This window comes from Ochlerotatus camptorhynchus, unplaced genomic scaffold, assembly GCF_037179485.1.
Source record: "Ochlerotatus camptorhynchus isolate MF236.1 unplaced genomic scaffold, CSIRO-AGI_Acam_v1.1 ptg000336l, whole genome shotgun sequence".
NCBI lineage: Eukaryota > Metazoa > Arthropoda > Insecta > Diptera > Culicidae > Ochlerotatus > Ochlerotatus camptorhynchus.
Genome location: NW_027040824.1, coordinates 2,829,987 through 2,849,355, shown reverse-complemented (window position 1 = coordinate 2,849,355; position 19,369 = coordinate 2,829,987). Strand labels below are relative to the sequence as shown.

Below are 19,369 nucleotides of genomic sequence, written 5' to 3'. Positions count from 1 at the left end.
CTCCCTGGCGTCGGTAGCATTGGTGCTCAGCACGGAAAACAAGATCGACGGAAAACAAATCAAGGAAAAAAAATTTATTCACGATATAACATTAACGAATCAGCGGTTTCGTTGACTGGAGAGTTGATTGCATTTGAATGATCGTTCCGATAAACACCCTTGAAGTACTCCGCAAAAAGTTCAGCGGAATCCTGTCCATTGGTAGAAGTCTTGTTTCCATATTTTATCACTTCCGGAATTCCGATGTTTTTACGTCTGCTATTCACGAACTTCCAAACAGATTTCGGATTTTCTTGAATCCCATTCTCCCAGTTATGTATTCTTGATACGCTTCTCTGTGTAACTCTTTGAACGTTCCCAGTAGTTGTTTGTAAGAAGCAATGTTCTCCGGAGTACCATTCCGGCGCTTTTTCTTCCGTGCTTTTCGTTTGTCTTTGAGAACTTGAATGAGTATCGGCGAGAACCATTCTGGCTACGGGTTTTCCCAATTCGATCGATACTTGGAGAAAGGGGAAAACCTTACGAAGATTCTGAATAATGCGAAATAAAACGACTATCGGTAATTATGTCTTACGTGGCTATACCTAGCGTATTTGTGCCTAGCCTCTGTCTTGGGCCCTTGGTAAAAGCTGGTGACCAAGCTGACCAGCCAAAGGAATAACAATTATTAATAAAATATTTTGTCCGCTCGGTCACCAGCTTTCACTTTTACTATCCTGGTTGACGGAAGTTTAATGCATGTAACCATGTATAATTAACACTTTTCAAATTCAAATTGTATTTCTCACAATCCTGTATATGTCTGGGACCGTGTATAGCATGCCATTAACGATAGCATCAGAATTTATCTCGTGAATTCAAACCATCTGGCGAGGAAACATTTTTCTCATACTTGAAGCAAACGCATGCATCATCTACAAAAAACCGTTTTCGAACGTGCGCAACGCTGTAAGGAGACTGAGCTAAAAGCAATGAACACACATGAACGTATAATTTTCGCCTGCATGTTTCGAATGCTGCATTTTGCGTCATGTGCAGCAGTAACGGGGCGGTATGATAAAAACAAAGCAAAAGAAAAAAAGTCCGAACGGGATTCTCCGGAAAGGGGGCGAGGCAATGTCGTCTCGATTTCTAGCGAAGAAAAAAAAAATAGAAACATTAATTGATTAATGTAAAGGAAAGGAACCCTTAATCTAGTTTGAGTTGCGTTCACACAAATTTGCAAAAACGTAGGTCACTCATAGAATGAGTAAATTTTAACTCAAATATGAGTAAATGTTATTCATATTTGAGTAAAATTTTCCTCAGACTTTGAGTGACCTACGTTTGTGCGAACGAACGTAACTCAAATATGTGTGAGATTCAATGGCCGTGTAGGATTGAATCTTGTCTTGTCCATTAATAAGCATGCTTGTGAAGAATGTATTATTTCTTCCTTTAATTTCATATAAAACGTATAGGGTAAGTGCACCACTATTGGCCATAAGTTCCTATTTTGGCTATACTTCAGAAAAAAACGATTGTGTTTATTAAGTGAGTATCTTGTACACATTTTTTGAACTGGTTCTAAAATGTCAAAAAATGATTATTTTCGTAATATTGAAAAATGTGTACTTTTTCCCCTTTTTTTAAAACATGTTCTGCAATAAAAATGAGTAAAAATTATTCCTAACTGATTCAGTGCGAAGTGACGCCATTTTTAAAAACGCAGAAACAAGCGGAGCTTGGGAGTATAAATCGTCAAATATATTTTTTAAACTTTTTATTGCACTTCTAGGATACAGAATCTTCCCTGGCCGAGCAACTTACAAGATACGTTGCGTATAAGGCTGAGCAAGGTGCACCTGTAGCACCACATCGTTGTCACAACTAAAAAAAAAATTAAAGATTTTGTTGATATTGTTAGCGTCAAAACTATGAAACATAGAACAAGATAATCGGTTAACCGATTGAGTGTTATGTGCCTTGAATCATATAAAGCTGACAATGCAGACTGAAATTTGTTTGTTGGTTACATTTTCATCATCCACTAAATAAACAATTTTTTATTATGAATGAAGAAATCGATATGTTTGATAATTAGAAGTTGAGTTTTGTTTGATGATTTTAAATTGAATCTCCAGAGACGAGCCAGTCTCTTTAATAAAGTAACCTAATCCATTTTAAATTGAATTTTGACGTATTTATGATTGATGATCATGAGCCCTATAATGATTTTTGAGTAAAGTTGATTTTACTCATTTCATGAATTAAGCCACTTTTCTTCGAAATGCGTACTTTTTTACTCATTAATGGGTACTTGAGGGTTAGCGTGTAGGATTTAAATAATGAAATGACGCTGGGTGTTAAAAACGCTAGTGCGGTAGTGTGGCTTATTTTTTTCTAGATCATGAAATTCTAAAAGTATAAAAATCGTGGAATTGATCGAATTATGGTTCCAGCGGTTATAACAACCGGTAACCTTATTTTTATTTATATATTTATTTATTTATTTAAATATTGCTTTCAATAAATTACGCATAATGCATTATTTGCACGTGTACGACTGTAATTAAAATTCTGATTTAATTTGGTTTTTGTCATTGTAAAGTCTACGAGATGAACTAGCCAACGAGCTAAAAATCTCGCTAAAAAAGCTTAAAAACATTGTAAAGTCAACATTCTTATTATATGCAGCCATAATTTGTACAATGGTGGGTTGTTATAAATATATTTCGATTTCACAGTTTCCAAGAAGGTATGCAAAACTGTAATTTTGATACGAGTTCTACTGAGTCAATTTGATGTGAAACGATATAGTTTACAAATGAAACCATTTAAAAATTACGACGCATTTTTAATGTTTCAATGTTGATGAGTACCCGAGCAAAGTCGGTTAACAAAATGAAAGCAAATTGATATTAAAGTGTGCAGTTCCTATCATAATGAAAACTCATTTTGATTTCAAATGTTACGACATAAGTCTGATATCATATTGTGCTTTCATTATGCAGTCAAGACTTTTTAAATGAAAGCAACTTAACTTGCTTAACTAAATTGCTGTTTACGTCTTGTTTAAAATTTAATTCAAATTCATCTGTCGTTGAACTAATGATTATTGTTCATTTGATTTGTTTGACACATTTTAGGTCATTCGTGACTTTCCCGGGGTGAGATTGGAGCCCAAGTCTTTCAGCTTGAGAAACATGAATGGTAACCATTTACTTCAGGCCCGTATTTAGTCAAACATTACGAATGCAAAATCAGTAATCAAATTGATTTCATTGAAAGCAGGATTAGTTTTCCGTTTGCTTCAACAGTGTAAAATTTTGCTCTCATTTTTGCTGTGTTAACCGTTAAGTCAACCAGAATGAGATCAACTGGAGTATTCAAAATAAGTTACATCATAAACAGCAAATTTTGATTTCAATTTGATCTTCCGCTTTGCTCGGGTATGCAGCTTGCTTCAAAAGATTTTTTTTTTCTTTTATTAGAGAGCTTTAAAAGATGGAAGTGTTAATCTTATCCAACCTAATTTATGAAGAGCAAATAATAAGAATAGTTTTTATACTGATTCTAATTGTTCATTAACAAAGGTGAACAAACTATGCTGCAATATTCCAGCATTGACCTCACATAAGAATTGTACAGTACTTTTTTATAATTGTATATGGGTCCAGAAAATGACAGCTGAATCATTTTATAAAGCCAAGCATGTTGTTTGATTTTATGATTATTGTATTACAATGATCAATGAATGTTATTATACATATAATTCAAGCATTCAACAAAACATGTCTTTCATACTTTCAGTTCAAGTCGAAGTCCACTCCAGCAGCAGTGGGGCAGCAAGTGGTTCAGATGAAGACCTATCCGTGTCTTCTTCCAATTCCGGTGTCGAACGAAAGCCTCCCGAACTAAAACGATCCAACTCCAAATCCACGCATGACCACGACTACGAGGACATCTATCTGGTCCGAGAGGAGGCTCGCTATGGAACAAAGACGCGAGCTGGTGCTGGCCGAAGCCGATCTCGGGACAGCGGTTCACACAGTCGATCGGCCAGTGCAAGCTCAAACCGTAGCAACGACATCATCATGCAGCTTACTAATCAGGTTGTTTAATTTACTTAAGACGTTGACTATAACTTATGTCTAAAATATATTTTCAGACCGTAAGCAACAAGGAACAAATGTTAATCAACAAACGAAACAATCTGTACGAACAGCAGACCAAACATCGATACGATGTTCCGAAGAACTACAAAACGACGAACCTTAGCAAAGCTAACAAAAATGCCAGCCATCATCAGTCGAACCACGAGTTAAGCCTAGCATCATCGCGAAATGATAACGCTTACGAAAGTGTTTGCTCACCAGAAGATACACACGAGCGAACGAAACTTGCTCAGCGCCACTCTCTCCCGAATGGAGGCGCTGTGGTGAATGGTAACGGTAAGGCCAATGCCATCGGCGGTAAGCAGGTGAAGCGTAGTGGGTCGATGAAAGGAAACGAAAATAAAGGTAAGTTCATCGAGGAGTGCTTTCGCGATCACAACTAAGCTTTTTCCGTGGCGGATCGTTGATCGAATTTTGAGCTCTCCACTTTAAATGAAATATTTTTAAACCCAAGCTTTCTGCGCGAGCTTCAGCATGAACGTCTTCGATTTCACTTACTCGAAAACTTAAGGGTTGTAGTTGTCTGCTCCAATGTTAGATGTTGTTACATTGGAAGTAATTTGGTCATAGACCGTTCCTCAGTTAGCAAAGTGGAACATCGAAACACTACTCAATGCTAGATAGGGTTAACTACCCCATTTCCGGCCTATTAAGCACAACCCGCACCTAGTATTTCTTAATCTAGCACAGTGTAACTCAAAGGCGATGTCAAAAGCAGAGCTTCAGAATTCTGTGATTTTGATGTTGACATCAAAAGAACTTTGGAACTATGATATCTTGAGTCATATTGAGTACCTTGAACCCATCGGCTACATCGTTTTTTTTTTGTGTCCTCGAAGAAGCAGTCCATACCTTTCATTCACATCAAAATCTATCATGATGCAACCTGTATTTCATGATTCCGGAACGGATTTAAAATGGTATACTTTCAATGACCTCACCAAATAGTTTTCATTGCCCATTTATTTCATGATTTGACATGAAGCATGATTATTTTACCTCGAATATTACTATGACCTATAGAACCAGATTCCGACCCAAAAAAAAAAATTAAAAAAAAAACCCTACCGAGTACTGTATACCAGGATTTGTGCATTTTCTGTATCGCATTCGTGCTTGCATAATTTGACTTGCTCCATTATTATTTCAGTTCAATTTTACTATGGCCTGAAGTAACAGATTCCGGAACCCCAGGAACCGATGCCAATATGGTCATATGTCATCGGATACACCATAAACTGATTTCAATGATCTTACCTTATCAGTTTGACATGATTTGACATGCAACATGGTTATTTTCTAAATTGATTATCATTATTACCCTGGTTATTTTGCCACGAATATTACGAGGCCTATAGAACCAGATTCTGGAACCCCTGGAACCGATGCAAATGTGGTAATATGATATAGCCAACCGTACCGTATTCCCAGATTCACGAAATCGGTTTCCGAAGCAACGGGAATCGGTGCCAATGTGGACTAATGACAAAGGAATCATCTCAAACAGGCTTAATTGACCTCATTTATTATACTGATATGATTTGACATGATTCATTTGCCTCGAGTATTACGATGACGTATAGAACTGGATTCTGGGATCCCCAGAATCGATGTAAATGTGGTCAGATGTCATCGGATGTACCATAAACAGATAATAACGTGGCCAAACATCGTAGAAACATTTAAATTCATTCCTACTTTCCATATGTAATCTATCTGATATTATTCAATGCACCAAATAGCCAATTCGTCAGATAACAAATAGAATTTGGTCATGTATGTCTCATTTACGCCAAAACATCGAATAGTACAGGGCAGATACCTAGTCGTTTATGCAACCATCTCTTTTCCAACAGTTCATACTCTTCAAAATATATCAGTTTTGAGTTTGTGTATCTTGGTCAAATTTGCTAGTTGTTTCCTCACACCTGGCTAACTGTTCTCACGGAATAAGATCCAAGGTGCTTTCAAGTCACTTACTTGCATGTTTGTGAATGTCCAATTTTATCAATTTTGATTATTTGCTAATCGTAGACATATTAGAGATGACGCAATTTAATTGTCTAAAATGTAGCCAAGATGTTTAACTTACTAACTTTTTTCTAATCAAACTAGCACTCGAGTTAACCACAGCTCCAGGGTTTCTACGGTCCATACATATTTTTGGAAATTCTCAAATTTTCAAAAATGTTGAACGCAGGGGAAGAGGAATCTAAAATTTCTCAAAAACTGTATGCGTAGTTTATGAAGAGACCCTCTCTGAATTTAATCAATAGTCACTCACTCATTCATGTATCGTAAGTAATCAATATTGATCAATAATCCTACTTACATTTAAGGGTTAACTCCAAACTACTGAAACTGAACTATAAAATATTATTATATAAAACCAATTAAGTTATGTTTATCGAAGTTATGAGGCTGAAGTTAATCCATAAGATCCTTAACGTTTCCAAAGCTCATAATTAAGGCCACTAGGCATGTCCCATAAGACCTTTGGAGATTTATATCACAAGGATATTAACACTTGAGATCCTTTAGAGTTAACCCAAGGAATATTTAAAGTTTAGCCATAAATATAACGAAAGTTCTATTTTCTCGAAGAAAATATACCAAGAAGACTACAAACTCTCCCATTTTCTCATACGAACGCTATGAGACAGGCACAATCGCGTTATCTGCCGCTCAAAGGTAAATGCTCCGATCGAATTAGATAGCAAAGGTTCCATCCTCAGAAGAGAGGTTTGTTTCTTTGCTCATTTGTTATTCGTTGCTTCCACCTTTCCTCGAGTGCAGTGGTATTGTATCTGTCGCTTAGATTGTAGTAAAGTTACCAGTCTGCTTGATTTGTTGTCATCGATTTTCTACTAGAAGACTGTCCAACTGAGGTATTTGTGTCGATAAGCCATGTCCTACCTAAACAGTATACAAATTCATGCATTTGTTGGAATAGAAAGCTCTCAACTGAAGAAGTAAATCAAGAACTTTAAGTTGAAAGCCGGCAAAACGCTTGAATAGTAGCGTAACAAACCTAGTAAAAGTAGAAAAATATGCACTTCCCAAGTAACAATTTTGGTTTTATGAGAGTTCTGTAGACCATGATTTAGACTTGTAGCATGCTTTAAAATCTCGATAAAACTTGCTATGTTACTTGGGTTATGGACTTTGAACAGTCACAGAAGCTTTAAAAATTGCAATCCTTGCTATTTTTCAAATGATTCTACATGATTCTGAGCATGAGTATGAGCGTGATTGACCGCGGTTCCCTAATAAAAATACCATAAACGAATGGTAACCCAAATAATTGAACTATTTCACAAATGGTTTGGATGATAACCGGAACATGTAGTTAGGCAAAATAACCACAACAATGCTATTGGGGTTGCTACTCCGTCATGATCAATGACCATTCCAGCACCGTCCGCATCCGGATGCAGGTCAAAATATTTATGTGTTGACGTAATACTCACTTTGTTGGAAGCCGGTAAATCCTTTGCACTTCCACGAGAAATCACTGGGTTGTTGGATAAAAGGGGTGAGCTTACAGCAAGATTCGTTTTGGCAAACGGTAAGGTGTGTATGGTGGATCACAACCCGTGCTCCTCACTGCTCTTTCGATCTGTATTGAGATCCCCAGCAACTGTGCTAAATTTAAATGAATTTGGTTAGGATTTAGATTTTCGGGAGAATTTTAAATTTTGTAAGCACATCGAACGGAACCAAACTATTCATTTGCTTGACAAAAATTGAAAAATAGCTTAATTTTGACCAAATTGAGTTTAGCTTCCGCTTCCATCCGAGCCCGCAACTCCCTTACTTCTTCCAATTGTTTTTCTTTCAGCAGCACCCACCGCTTGGCCTCCTGTTCGTCCTTTATTCGCTCCTTCTCGGTATGTGTAGTAGTAATACATAATGTATGCTCTTGAAAATAGGAGGCTGCTATTTTCAGCAGCGCTTGCTTCCTCTCCACTGTTCATCTCAGCGTCCTGGGACGTCACATCCATCACCACCATCTCTTCTTCCAAGACCTGAACCTCTTCCTCGTTTGGCGATGCATACACCAGCCAGCGCACGGGCTGATACTCATTTCGTGGTTGTATTTCTTCTTACTTGCGTTGCTGTACTGACTGCTTTCGATCCACCCGTTTGGGGCAAGAATTCACCCGATGCCCCTCCGTCTTACAAAGGAAACACACATTTGTGTTCCCTTGATAGAATAGTAGTGAGTTTGGAATCTCCTTTTTTACATCCATGTATGGATCCCGCACACCTGTATGCATATCGAGGCCGATTTTCTCCCGAACCACACGCTCGATAGCTATCAGAGGTCGTACACTCTCACTATTGAACTTAGGATTTAAACTTGATGAACATAAATTCTCCCTCCGCTATGCGATATGTAGCGATCATTTGAGTGGGATCCGCGTCTGAATTCACAAAATTCTTTCTTCATTGCAAGAACTACCATTACATTTGTTGTATGTAACATATGCAGAGGATTTAATAAATGCAACCTTACATTGGATGTAAGAGAAATGTGTTTTGCTTGTGGGGACCTCAATACACACCGAAAGAGCAGTGGAGAGCAGATGGTTGTAAGCAAACGAATCAGAACTTTCGGTTTCCCGTAGACTCTTATTGATGTTTCCATTGCATTTACCCTCGCTGCCCTCAAATAACACATTTTTTTTTTCCTTGATTTGTTTTCCGTCGATCTTGTTTTCCGTGCTGAGCACCAATTCTACCGACGCCAGGGAGGCAGCTTCCACACCTGGACCCTACCTATCGACCCATCAACTCATGAACCGGGCACCAACGGCTTTACTTCCCTTCCGAAGGAAAGCGTGATCAGAGATTTTGTGCCTCAGATTGGAAATAGATATGCAACGTCATTTTGAAATCGAAGATGGTGGCTTCCAGCTTAAAAAATTATTGGAAATACTGTCAAATACCCATCAATATGGATATTTTTAGAATTGTGATGACGTCTAGAGAATAAAAATCGATATTTGACGCCATTTTGAAATCCTTCCGATTTCAGAAAAAAAAAGTGGGAAATACTGTCAAACACCGATCAATGTGGGTATTTTTGGGATCGAGGTGACATCTAAAAGCCATAGATAGATATGCGCCGGCTTCCGAATTCAGTGTCAAAAACCCTACAAATGGCGTCGGATATTGATTTTCAGTATCTACGCGTCATCCTCGTTCCGAAAGTACCAATATTGTAGGACATTGGACACTTTTTTGAAACCCGATGGCCGTCATATTGGATTCCAAAATGGCGTTGGTTACCGAATTTCGGCATCAACGCGTTGTTACCGGTCCGAAAATACCCATATCTCAGGATATTTGACATTTTTTTCCTCAAACCAATGGCCACCATGTTGGATTTCAAAATGGCGTCGGATATTGATTGTATCATCCTCCCCCGCTCTGAAAATACCCATATCTTAAGGTATTTGACACTATTCTGAAGCCCGATGGCCTTCATCTTGGTTTCCGAAATGTTCGTCGAATATCTATTTTCTGCATCTACGCGTCGTCCCCGTTCCGAAAATACCCATATTGTAGGGAATCTGAGTCTTTTCCTGAGCCCGATGGCCACCATCTTGGACTTTAGAATGGGCTCGTTAATTTAATTTTCGTTTAATGTAATTATTACTACATATAATCTGGATGCCATCTCTATCGGCAAATGATATTGTGCGGATGCTATCCGGACACTATACTTTGATGCCAGACGACGCGACACGTGACAATTGAATAAGCCCCGGATTGAAGCGAAAGTGGAAAAAAAAACAAGTGAAGCAGTTTTCGAGTCATTCATTGCGTCAATTGATGCAAGTCTTTGCTTCAGATGAAATGAACTGATGATCTTGACGAACGAAACAAGCCATAGCCAAGTAATGTTTGAAAGGAGGAATGCTCATCGTGACTTGATAACAAGAAATACATTGACTTAGACGAAAATGATATTGCTCGAAAGGAAGCGATTCTGCGGAGAGTTCAATGAAGAACCCTGGCTCCAGCTACTACACTTACCAGCCTTAATTTTTAATATATATATCTAAGTGTTTTTACATTGTTTCTGCTTTTGCAATTCAGGTGGGAAGGTTTTCTATACCTGCATGTCAATATAACCAATTGGCATCTTAAAACTAAAAACTAAAACTAAATCTTATCTAAACATAAAGAAAATTAATCGTTTTAATTGGGGATTGCAACGATTTTGCCTGAAATTACTGATTATGTTGATGGACAATTGATCTAAACTCTCAACATTCGAAATTCTATGTACCTCATTAGTACCAACCGATGGAAACTAACGATTTAAAATTGTTTCACTACTTGACTATTGACTAGCAAATCAATTAGCGTGCCCCATTAAAGTCGAAATTCTAGTACTATACTATTTTTGTTTTGCTTCGCTATGAAAGTTTGACAGATTAAATGAAGGGTTCATGGATTTTCCTATGTTTCGAGGGGTGCATCGATTAGCTTGGGACCGAAGATAATACCAGAGCTGAGCCAAAAAGTTGAACACGTTTCTTCAAGACCTTCTAGTCTTAGAGCCACCTCTATGGCAGTACCAAAGAGGTAACTTTAAGATCAGAAGGTCCAGAATGTAGTACCATAGAGGTAACTCTAAAACCAGAAGGTCCCGAAGAAACATGCTCAACTTTTTGGCTCAGCTCTGGTACTCTCTTCGGTCCCATTTTATCCCAAACTTTCATAGCGAATCAAAACATAGTGCAGTGCTAGAATTTTGACTAAAATGGGGTACGTTAATCGATTTGCTTGGGACCAATAGGCTAGTCAAGTAGTGAGCTTATTTAAAATTGATAGTTGCCACCGGTTGGTAGTACTGTACAAGGGAGGCAACTTCAAAATAATTTTCAGAGCTTTGTGCTGAATCCTTTGAAGTGCTTTTTTCCTGGTAGTCCAACAACTAGACCATATTGGCACAGCGTAAAGCATGGCCGGTCTAAAACTTGTTTGAATATTAGAAGTTTATTCTTCAGGTAAAGTTTGGGTTTCCTGTTTTTAAGAGGATACAAACATTTGATATATTTGTTAAATTTGGCTTGAATGCCCTCAAAGATATCTTTAAAAGTTAATTTTAGGTCAAGTACTAATCCAAGATATTCCAATTGTTATAGTAGCTATGTGAATACTACTAGGTTGCTGCTAACAACACAAAGACTTCTGCCTTTAGCGGAAATGCCTGTGTCATCGGCTAATAAAGATGTGTGGCAACCCTGAGGCAAATCGGGGAGGTCCGATGTAAAAACGTAATACAAAATAGGCCCCTAACTCATAACTCTCTAACCTGGGATCGATGTTGAATCCAGAGAGTGAGAAACGACCACGGTGAGTGGCGTGACAAAGAGTGTATCTAGACCTGCCGTGAGGGGTGTGGGGATGAGCTTCACGAGAGATGCAGTGACTCAAATGAAAAGAAATATGGAGCTAGAATTAATGCGTCAGCAAGACGAATATGTCTTGCAGCAGGAGCAGGTGTAAGAAGTGATGGCATCATCATATCTCGACAACGAAGAAAGCGATGACGACAATGGAGAAGAAAGTGCTCGAAGATCCAATGTTAGCAGAGTATGATGAACAAAAAATTGATCGATTATCATCTAGAAGGAATCCGTGATGAACTAACCTAATTGCTAAAGAATTTTATGAAAACAAAATCGAATAGCAAACGACCATTAAAGTATACAGTCGTCGCGGTACCGTTGTTTGCGGATGGAGCTGGTATTCCTTTGCGCAATTCCTAGCTGCCTGATTTTCAGTAGTAAGAATATTGACCACAAGTGGTATCTTTGTTACCAAAAACTAGATTTGAAAAATCCAAAAAATAGTACCGACTAAAACTCCAGCCGCATACAACAGTATCTCTCCGTGTATTAATCACCATTCAAGGCTCTTCATCTAGCGCAAAGTAATTTCAACGTAATAAAAGAAAAGAACCCTTTTTCAAATAAGCATAACAACCTTTTGATTCAGATAAACATTGTAAACACATTATCAAGGAGGTGGACTTCAGGAGCTCGAAATTGTTTCCTTTGTAGTATTTTTGCGCCCCATTCGATAAATGAATGCGAGTACTAATGCATTTCAAATCTTTATAGTAGTCTCATACTACGTATGAAGAAACTACTGCTATAACTTACCTACTCTATTGGCAGCTCTATACAAATAAGAATTGCTCCCTATATCATCCCAGCTGCAACGAAGAGCCTCAATGGGTTGAGTAATAAAAGGTTGTTCAAATCAGAAAACTACGCCATAATAGCGTTTTCCGAACATATCTGGATCAAAAAGATTGCCATTGGTCAGCCATCAATCAGTGACCCACAAATTCAAACTTCAACATTGGTTCCCAAGCAACATCACAGATCGACGCTCGACTCACATACAAACCAACCACGACGATACTGGCATAAGTGCACAAACTATCAATGGTGCGAGGCCGCACAAGTGAAACAATAAAACCCAATCAGCAACTTTTCAACTCTTGCAGACCAACCTGACGCTGATGTCTCGATGGATGGCATCGTAATAGATTATTAAATTTTATAGAAGGGAGTAAAACTCCGATGCAAAGTTAAATCAAGCCACCAATGCTCCTGCTGTGTAGAGACCCCAGGTGACTCTCATTGAGCCCCGGGTTGTTTTGGATCACATAATCTGGCGTAGTTATTGTGCTATTATATATAAATCTTGGGTGAGTAAGGAGGAACTTTTTTTGGGCGCACTTATTTTGGTTTTGTTCAACAATAGCAAACAATAACACTTGAACGATCGGATGGGGTATAGACAAACGAATGAAATGTAATTCATTAGTGACTACTTACCGAATGTTAGAGCTGTTTTCTTTGGGATCGTACGAGATGCATCCAAACGTAATTTGGATCAACAGATATGGATTGTTTATGATACTCGCTGGTTCGATGTTGGAATGTTGCCCGATGATTCAATTGAGTTATATACTTGGATGGATAGCTCGTATACTTTTTTATCTGAATGATTAAATTTGTCTAAACTGGATTATTATCCCTGTCCTTGAGATAATATATGAGCATTGCGCACTCTTTCCAGCCTGAATTGTCGTGTAACAAGCAAAAAACATTAATCCACAGAAGATAAAAGATAGAAATTTTAGGTAGAATTTTATTAAAAACTAGCTCACTCATTAAACGACGTACTTCCTAGTTTATTTTTATACATAAACCTGTTAGGGCCCAAAATAAACAAAAAATTATCTTACAAGTCCGTCTATCTAGCCATATCGTGTTAGGAAGAGTTGATTGTATTATATAAAACAATTTTTGCAATACACTCCATGCAATAACAAAAAGATGGCTATTATGGCACTTGTGCGAAATGTATAGCCGGTTTTCAGCTGATTTTTCGGTATTCCAAAAAAGAAACAACGCAATATGATATATTTTTGACACACTGCAAGTCCCCATCAGCGCAAATTTTCAGAAAAAAAAACTGCATCGAAAATCTTACGAGTCTTCAAGTTTGGTTTAAGCCCATTAGCAAAAAAAAAGCATCTCTCCGTGAGAAAGCCCATAAACAAGACGCGATGATCATCTTATTACAATCTTTTTGTGCCACATGATTGTCTTAATTGATGATATCGTGCTTGGTTTCGCACCGGCATCGGAATCCGAATTGATGCACCCAAAAATGATCGTTGATTGTTCCGAATGCAGCTGCAAAAGGTTGGAAAGAAATGGTGGCTTGATGATCATTCCGAGAGAGAGGAAGAGAAAATTAAAGTAGCTATCGGGTTTGGCTCGATTTCTGTATGGACAAGAAAGGTTTTACAAAGATTTGACTCGGTTAAGGCATTACATATATTCAATTGAATGCTCAGGGGTAACTTTCATTGGCTAATCACATAATTGTTGGACCGAATAACCTACCCAGATGTTTTGATAAGCTATGCCGAATTTTTCTATTTGCCCTAAACTTGCAACAGTTGTATTGTAGCAACCAAACGAGCTTTAGTATTTTGAAAACAAAACATGAATCATCCACATACCAATGACAAGTTTCTTTCTCGGCGGCGACCTCGGCGTAATGGTTTGCATCCATACCTCTCACGCTAAATTCACGAGTTCAAATCTGACCCCCGGACAAGTCACGAATGACTCTAGAGCGTGAAAGTGACTATAATAATAAAAAAATCTTTCTTTTATATAATTTTATGATGATGATGCTAACTGTCTAACACTCATTATAGCACGGAAACTAAGTCCAATAACAGTGCGCTTTCCTTACTGTTTGAATTGATCAAGCTTAATAACTTCTGATTGTCCTCAACATGTCACTGTATGAAGGGCCAAAAACGAGTGGAGTGGATCGATAGGCAAAGTCACCTATACGCCTCCACGGGAAAGTAAATAATCTCCTTTTAGCAGCCTAATTTTTCAAAATACAAGCCGTCTAACAGAAGAATACCCCAAAGAAAGTGGAGAAGAGCCTGCCTTTTATCCACGAAATGTTAACAACAGGGAGTTGACAATTTCATTCTCCCCATCCAAATCACTTCAATTGGGTGCCCTGATGGTCTCTCCCAATCCCCAACTTGGGTATGGTTCACCTCCTGTTGCTCATAGATAATTCTTAAAATAACATCAGCTACTGTTTGCAATCTTCCATGCACACATTACTATTTGATCCTGGATTAGCATTAAAAGGTTCATTCGAAACACAGGCACTAATTGTCATTTATATAGTTGTAGTAAATTACAAAATTTTTAATTCTACTAAAAATTACAGCAGCAACAAAGAAATCAAAAGAAACTGCGAGCTTCCTTTCAAATTTTGGTGATAAGAAAAACTGCACATGTTCGTCACTGACTACATTATCACTGACAATTGACATGTTACTGTACTATGATAGCTTGTTTTGCAAGTGTCGGAGGCAAAGGCAGTCGATTATCATAGAAAATGTGTCAACTACTGTGACCGCTTATAAGACTGGGTACTAGAGTGATGCAAAATTTAAAATTTTCGCTCCACAGTACTTAAACGATTCCAAATCGGATTCTGACTAACCTCTCAAAATTTGAACCTATTTGGTGAGAAACTGAGATGGCACCAACCATTTGAAGTTTGTATGGGAATTACTATGGTAAAACCAAGATTTTTGTTCATGTCTATCTGATAATTCACCATATCGATCTGCTTCAAAAACTTTCAAATGTACTTGTAGGAAATTTTCCCAGTTACAACTTTGCTCCGGACCACTTTCTGATTAAATGCAAGGATCGAAAGTTATCAATGGTTCAATGCGCTGATGTCTTATGATCATGCTCAATCAACTGCTCAGCAGGCAACAATATTGAATAGGACACAAAAATCATGGCTACTATGTCACACTGCAAAATACAGAGTTGCTTACAGAGCAGCTGCTTGATCATGTCATAAGTTTAGCTATCTCTTAAATAATAAATAACTTTTTCCTGTCTCGTTTTACACAGAAACGACCCTGAGCAAAGTTGTAGCTGAGAAAATTTTCTATAATAATGGCTATCGAACTGTTTCGCAGCTTAATATGGAAAAAGACTAGAAGGCAAAAAAAAAACAAAAAGTTGAGATTTCCCATAGTAATTTACATGTAAACTTCAAATGGCTTGTGCGAAGTCTGTTTCTAACCAAATGAGTTGTAACTTTGGGAGGCTAATCAGGACACGATTTGAAACCATTTAAGCACTGTGGAGCGAAAAAGTCAAATTTGGCATCAGTCTACTGGGTACCATACAGATACTAGCAAAGTCAACGTGCCGAGGAAAACCTGCTGCGACTTGGCCAGCACCAATTTGACACTCGTCAGAAAGCTCCTCTTTACAGCCTAACTCCTAAACCGCACTGCATACATTGCATTATTTGTGATTTCACTAACACTGAATCACTCTAATAAGCTTTCGTTTCACTGCTTGTAGAGTGAGAAGGACACAACATAAACTTTTTACTTTACCCTTCTCCACATGAAATAAACTTCATGTCCTTTTTTATTCTTTATCAAAGTTTTACTCATACAATAACAACAGCCACTCCGCCACCGCCTACCGATCATATCAAACAACAATTGAGCTTGTAAATTTTCCTCCTGCTATTCGGCATTGGTTTGCTTGTAGGCACTGGTAAATTTTGAACAAATGTGTTTTAAGAATCACATTAACCAATTTGAGATTGAAATTTTTATACCTATTTTTGCATTTATTTGCTTACATCAGGTGGCTCTAGCCAGTGCTACAGAGTATCAATATCATTACCAACAGCCCAAACCCATACCATAATTTGATAATCTAATAGGTTCTAATACCAATCCACTAACTAATTTAAATGTTATTACCTAAAATCTTCGTGCTCGGATTATGTCAGGCTTGTCAATTCCATATTTAGGTTGCCAGTTATGCTGTTAGCATACCTGAATTTGATATTATTAAGTTATTTTCTCCTGCTTGGGTATCAACGCACATTTCAATTTGCAATTGATTTGCCTGGAAATTACATACAACAAAATACATTACGCGTGTTGCTTCCATTCCTCAAGATGTTTCTTTCGCTAAGAAGTTTGTCACGATGTGTTTAAAATTAGTCATGGTGACAATTCAATATAAATCCTCAAGCGTGGTGACATTTTCCACTAAGCTTCGATAGGTGCCGTGTTTCGATCAACTCAACTCCTCACCTACGCTCACCACCAACCAAAATGAGGACCAGAGCACCTAGCTACCAACCAACAACTCAACCGGGATGAACGCAAAACGAACCCTGTCGGCACTATCAGCATTCTCGATGCGATTTCAATTCAAACACTAGGGTACTCACAAAGCTTCGTGGCGTGCCGTCTTGATGCCTTTGTCCAACGTCCTATTGTCCGCTGTAGTACAATGCAAACCCAAGCCTAGCCGGCGTGCCTATCTCGCCTGATGGACGCAAAGCTGCAGATGAGTTGCTGCCGAATACATTCCAACAACACTAACGAGATCGAAGCTAATTAACTTTCGATCTTTCGCAAACAGTAATATATGCTGCCCGGACAGTTATTCACTTGCAGCGCCAGACATCAACGTTACGGGAACGTGCCACGAAAGTTCAGTCGTCGACTATCACACTGACCGCGAATCAACTTGTCCGCTGGTAGGGTTCGCTATACGGTTGATCCGGCTCGTACACCCAACCGGGGGATGTAAGATTCGCTTACAATTATGTGGGATTCATCATCAGAGGATGTTAGTGGCGACCGCATGAACCGAGGATTCGATATACCTGGCTGCGGTCCAATGCAAGAAAATTGGAGACCGAAAAATGTAGAGTGTATTAGTGAGTGAAATTAGTTATGTCGAAAAAAAAATAGGAAACAGATCGCCGACTGGACTCGAACCACGAACGTTGCGATTATCAGACCTGTGCTTTCTCCACTGCTCTCTCCATGCTCCTGAATATATGTAGCCTAAAATCAAACATAAAGCGCTCATTTTCTCGCATACTCGACTTCGTATGCTTTTTCTGCTGGAGAGATTCGAGGCAAGTGTTTGCGTCGTTATACAATGTTCTACAATGTGCGTCGTTTTACAAGCTTACTGGTATAGTCGAAAGCGTAGATAGAACATGAAATAAAAAAAGACAAAAAGCCATTACATCGCTTGCATGGTCAATCTCTAACATTCGTTGCGATGTTCATGAACAGAGGATGATAGGAAACGGAACTAACATTCATTGTAATAGATTTTTGGTTTGCGTGTACTAAACTGAACTAAAAAAGTGGTCCGCACAATGTAATCAGGTGTCAGCATCTTTAACCACACAGATAAAAATTCTGAATTTTAATTGTGATGTAAACATTCATTCACGTAGACTTGTATTTCATTTCACGCAACCGAGCAACTTGCAAACAATGTTGTTCACAAAGATGGGCTTTTGTATACAATATTTGCTACATTGCATGAAATGTGTCAGAACTTTACATGATATATAATGTAAACGTATATGATATGTGACGCTACATTTATGTGCATCATATTGAACAGAAATTTACACTACTTTTTCGAACTGTGCATGTCGATTCAGGAGCAACGTAAATTCGTGCTGGTTGCTTGAGCTGGCAGCAGTGCAGAACCAGCACGTATGCAAACCGGGCATGAACAACCCTGGTGCTGATCACTATTTTAGTACATTTTCAGCACACTAGCTGGTGCTAGTGTGCTGAAAATGTACTAAAATAGTGATGTACCAGCACCACTGTTAATGTGGTGTTTACATCTGTGCTGATTTGCTAGCGCTAGTGTATTGAAAAGTAGTCAGTATAATGTAAACAGGGCGTCAGCATCTACAAGCATGAGATTTCAGGATCAACTGAAATTTGTACTACTAGTCGGTTGAGCTGGTTGAACTAGTGAACTAGCATATGTTTAAACATAAAAAAACCACCCAAACAGCACACTTCCATCACAATAAAATGCTGCAACTTGATTGCGACTGACATAAGTCGCAAACAAGTAACAACAACTGTTTAGTGTCAAGTTTATGTTAGTTTAATGTTTGTAAGCTTGTCGCTCACAATAAAAGTTATCAGCACGATGTAAACAGTTTTTCACAGTTGATTAATGTTGACTCATCAATTTATGTCAAAAAAATGTCCCGTTTACACTAGAGAGGGTCTAGTATAAGAGAGGAGCGGACTGGCTGGTTTTGAGAGAAACGAACTGACAAAGCCAGATCCAGTCGAGTAGCGCCTATCTGGATTGCATTGGCAGTGTTACTAGAAAACACCTAGGCTAAGGTTGCCAAGACAGTTTGTTTTGAATCCGCTATTCTCTTATACTAGAAACTCTCTAGTTTACACCAATTATAGTTAATCAGCATTTTGAACCATCACTAATGTAAAATGGCCATTATCGTGGCATAAATTTCTGCCAATCATTATAGGCAGATGATTTCAAAATGTATTGTGACCAATTCTCGCTGAAACTGGCTTACTATAACTATGTCTAAAAATTCTTGCTGAAATTCTAAATGTTTGCATATCATTCGAAGGAGAAACGTTACCCGAGCAGAAAATTAAAACAACATTAAAACAAAATTTGATATTTTGCCTACCGTGTGGTCGAGTTAACAGTAATCATAGATCTAAATGGTATATAAAGGATATTTAAAAGACAATAAATCATGTA

At 38.1% G+C, this 19,369-nt stretch overlaps 1 protein-coding gene across 4 annotated transcripts in view; it reads left to right on the top strand.

The window, feature by feature from the left end:
* The window catches only part of f (forked), a 470,851-nt gene that overhangs the window by 363,361 nt on the left and 88,121 nt on the right, over positions 1-19,369 (top strand). For all 4 annotated transcript variants that reach the window (XM_065230982.1, XM_065230983.1, XM_065230981.1 and 1 more), the window contains 2 exons: positions 3,793-4,094; positions 4,151-4,502. In XM_065230982.1, coding sequence (XP_065087054.1) covers positions 3,793-4,094; positions 4,151-4,502 — 654 coding nt within the window. The remainder of the gene's footprint in view (positions 1-3,792; positions 4,095-4,150; positions 4,503-19,369) is intronic.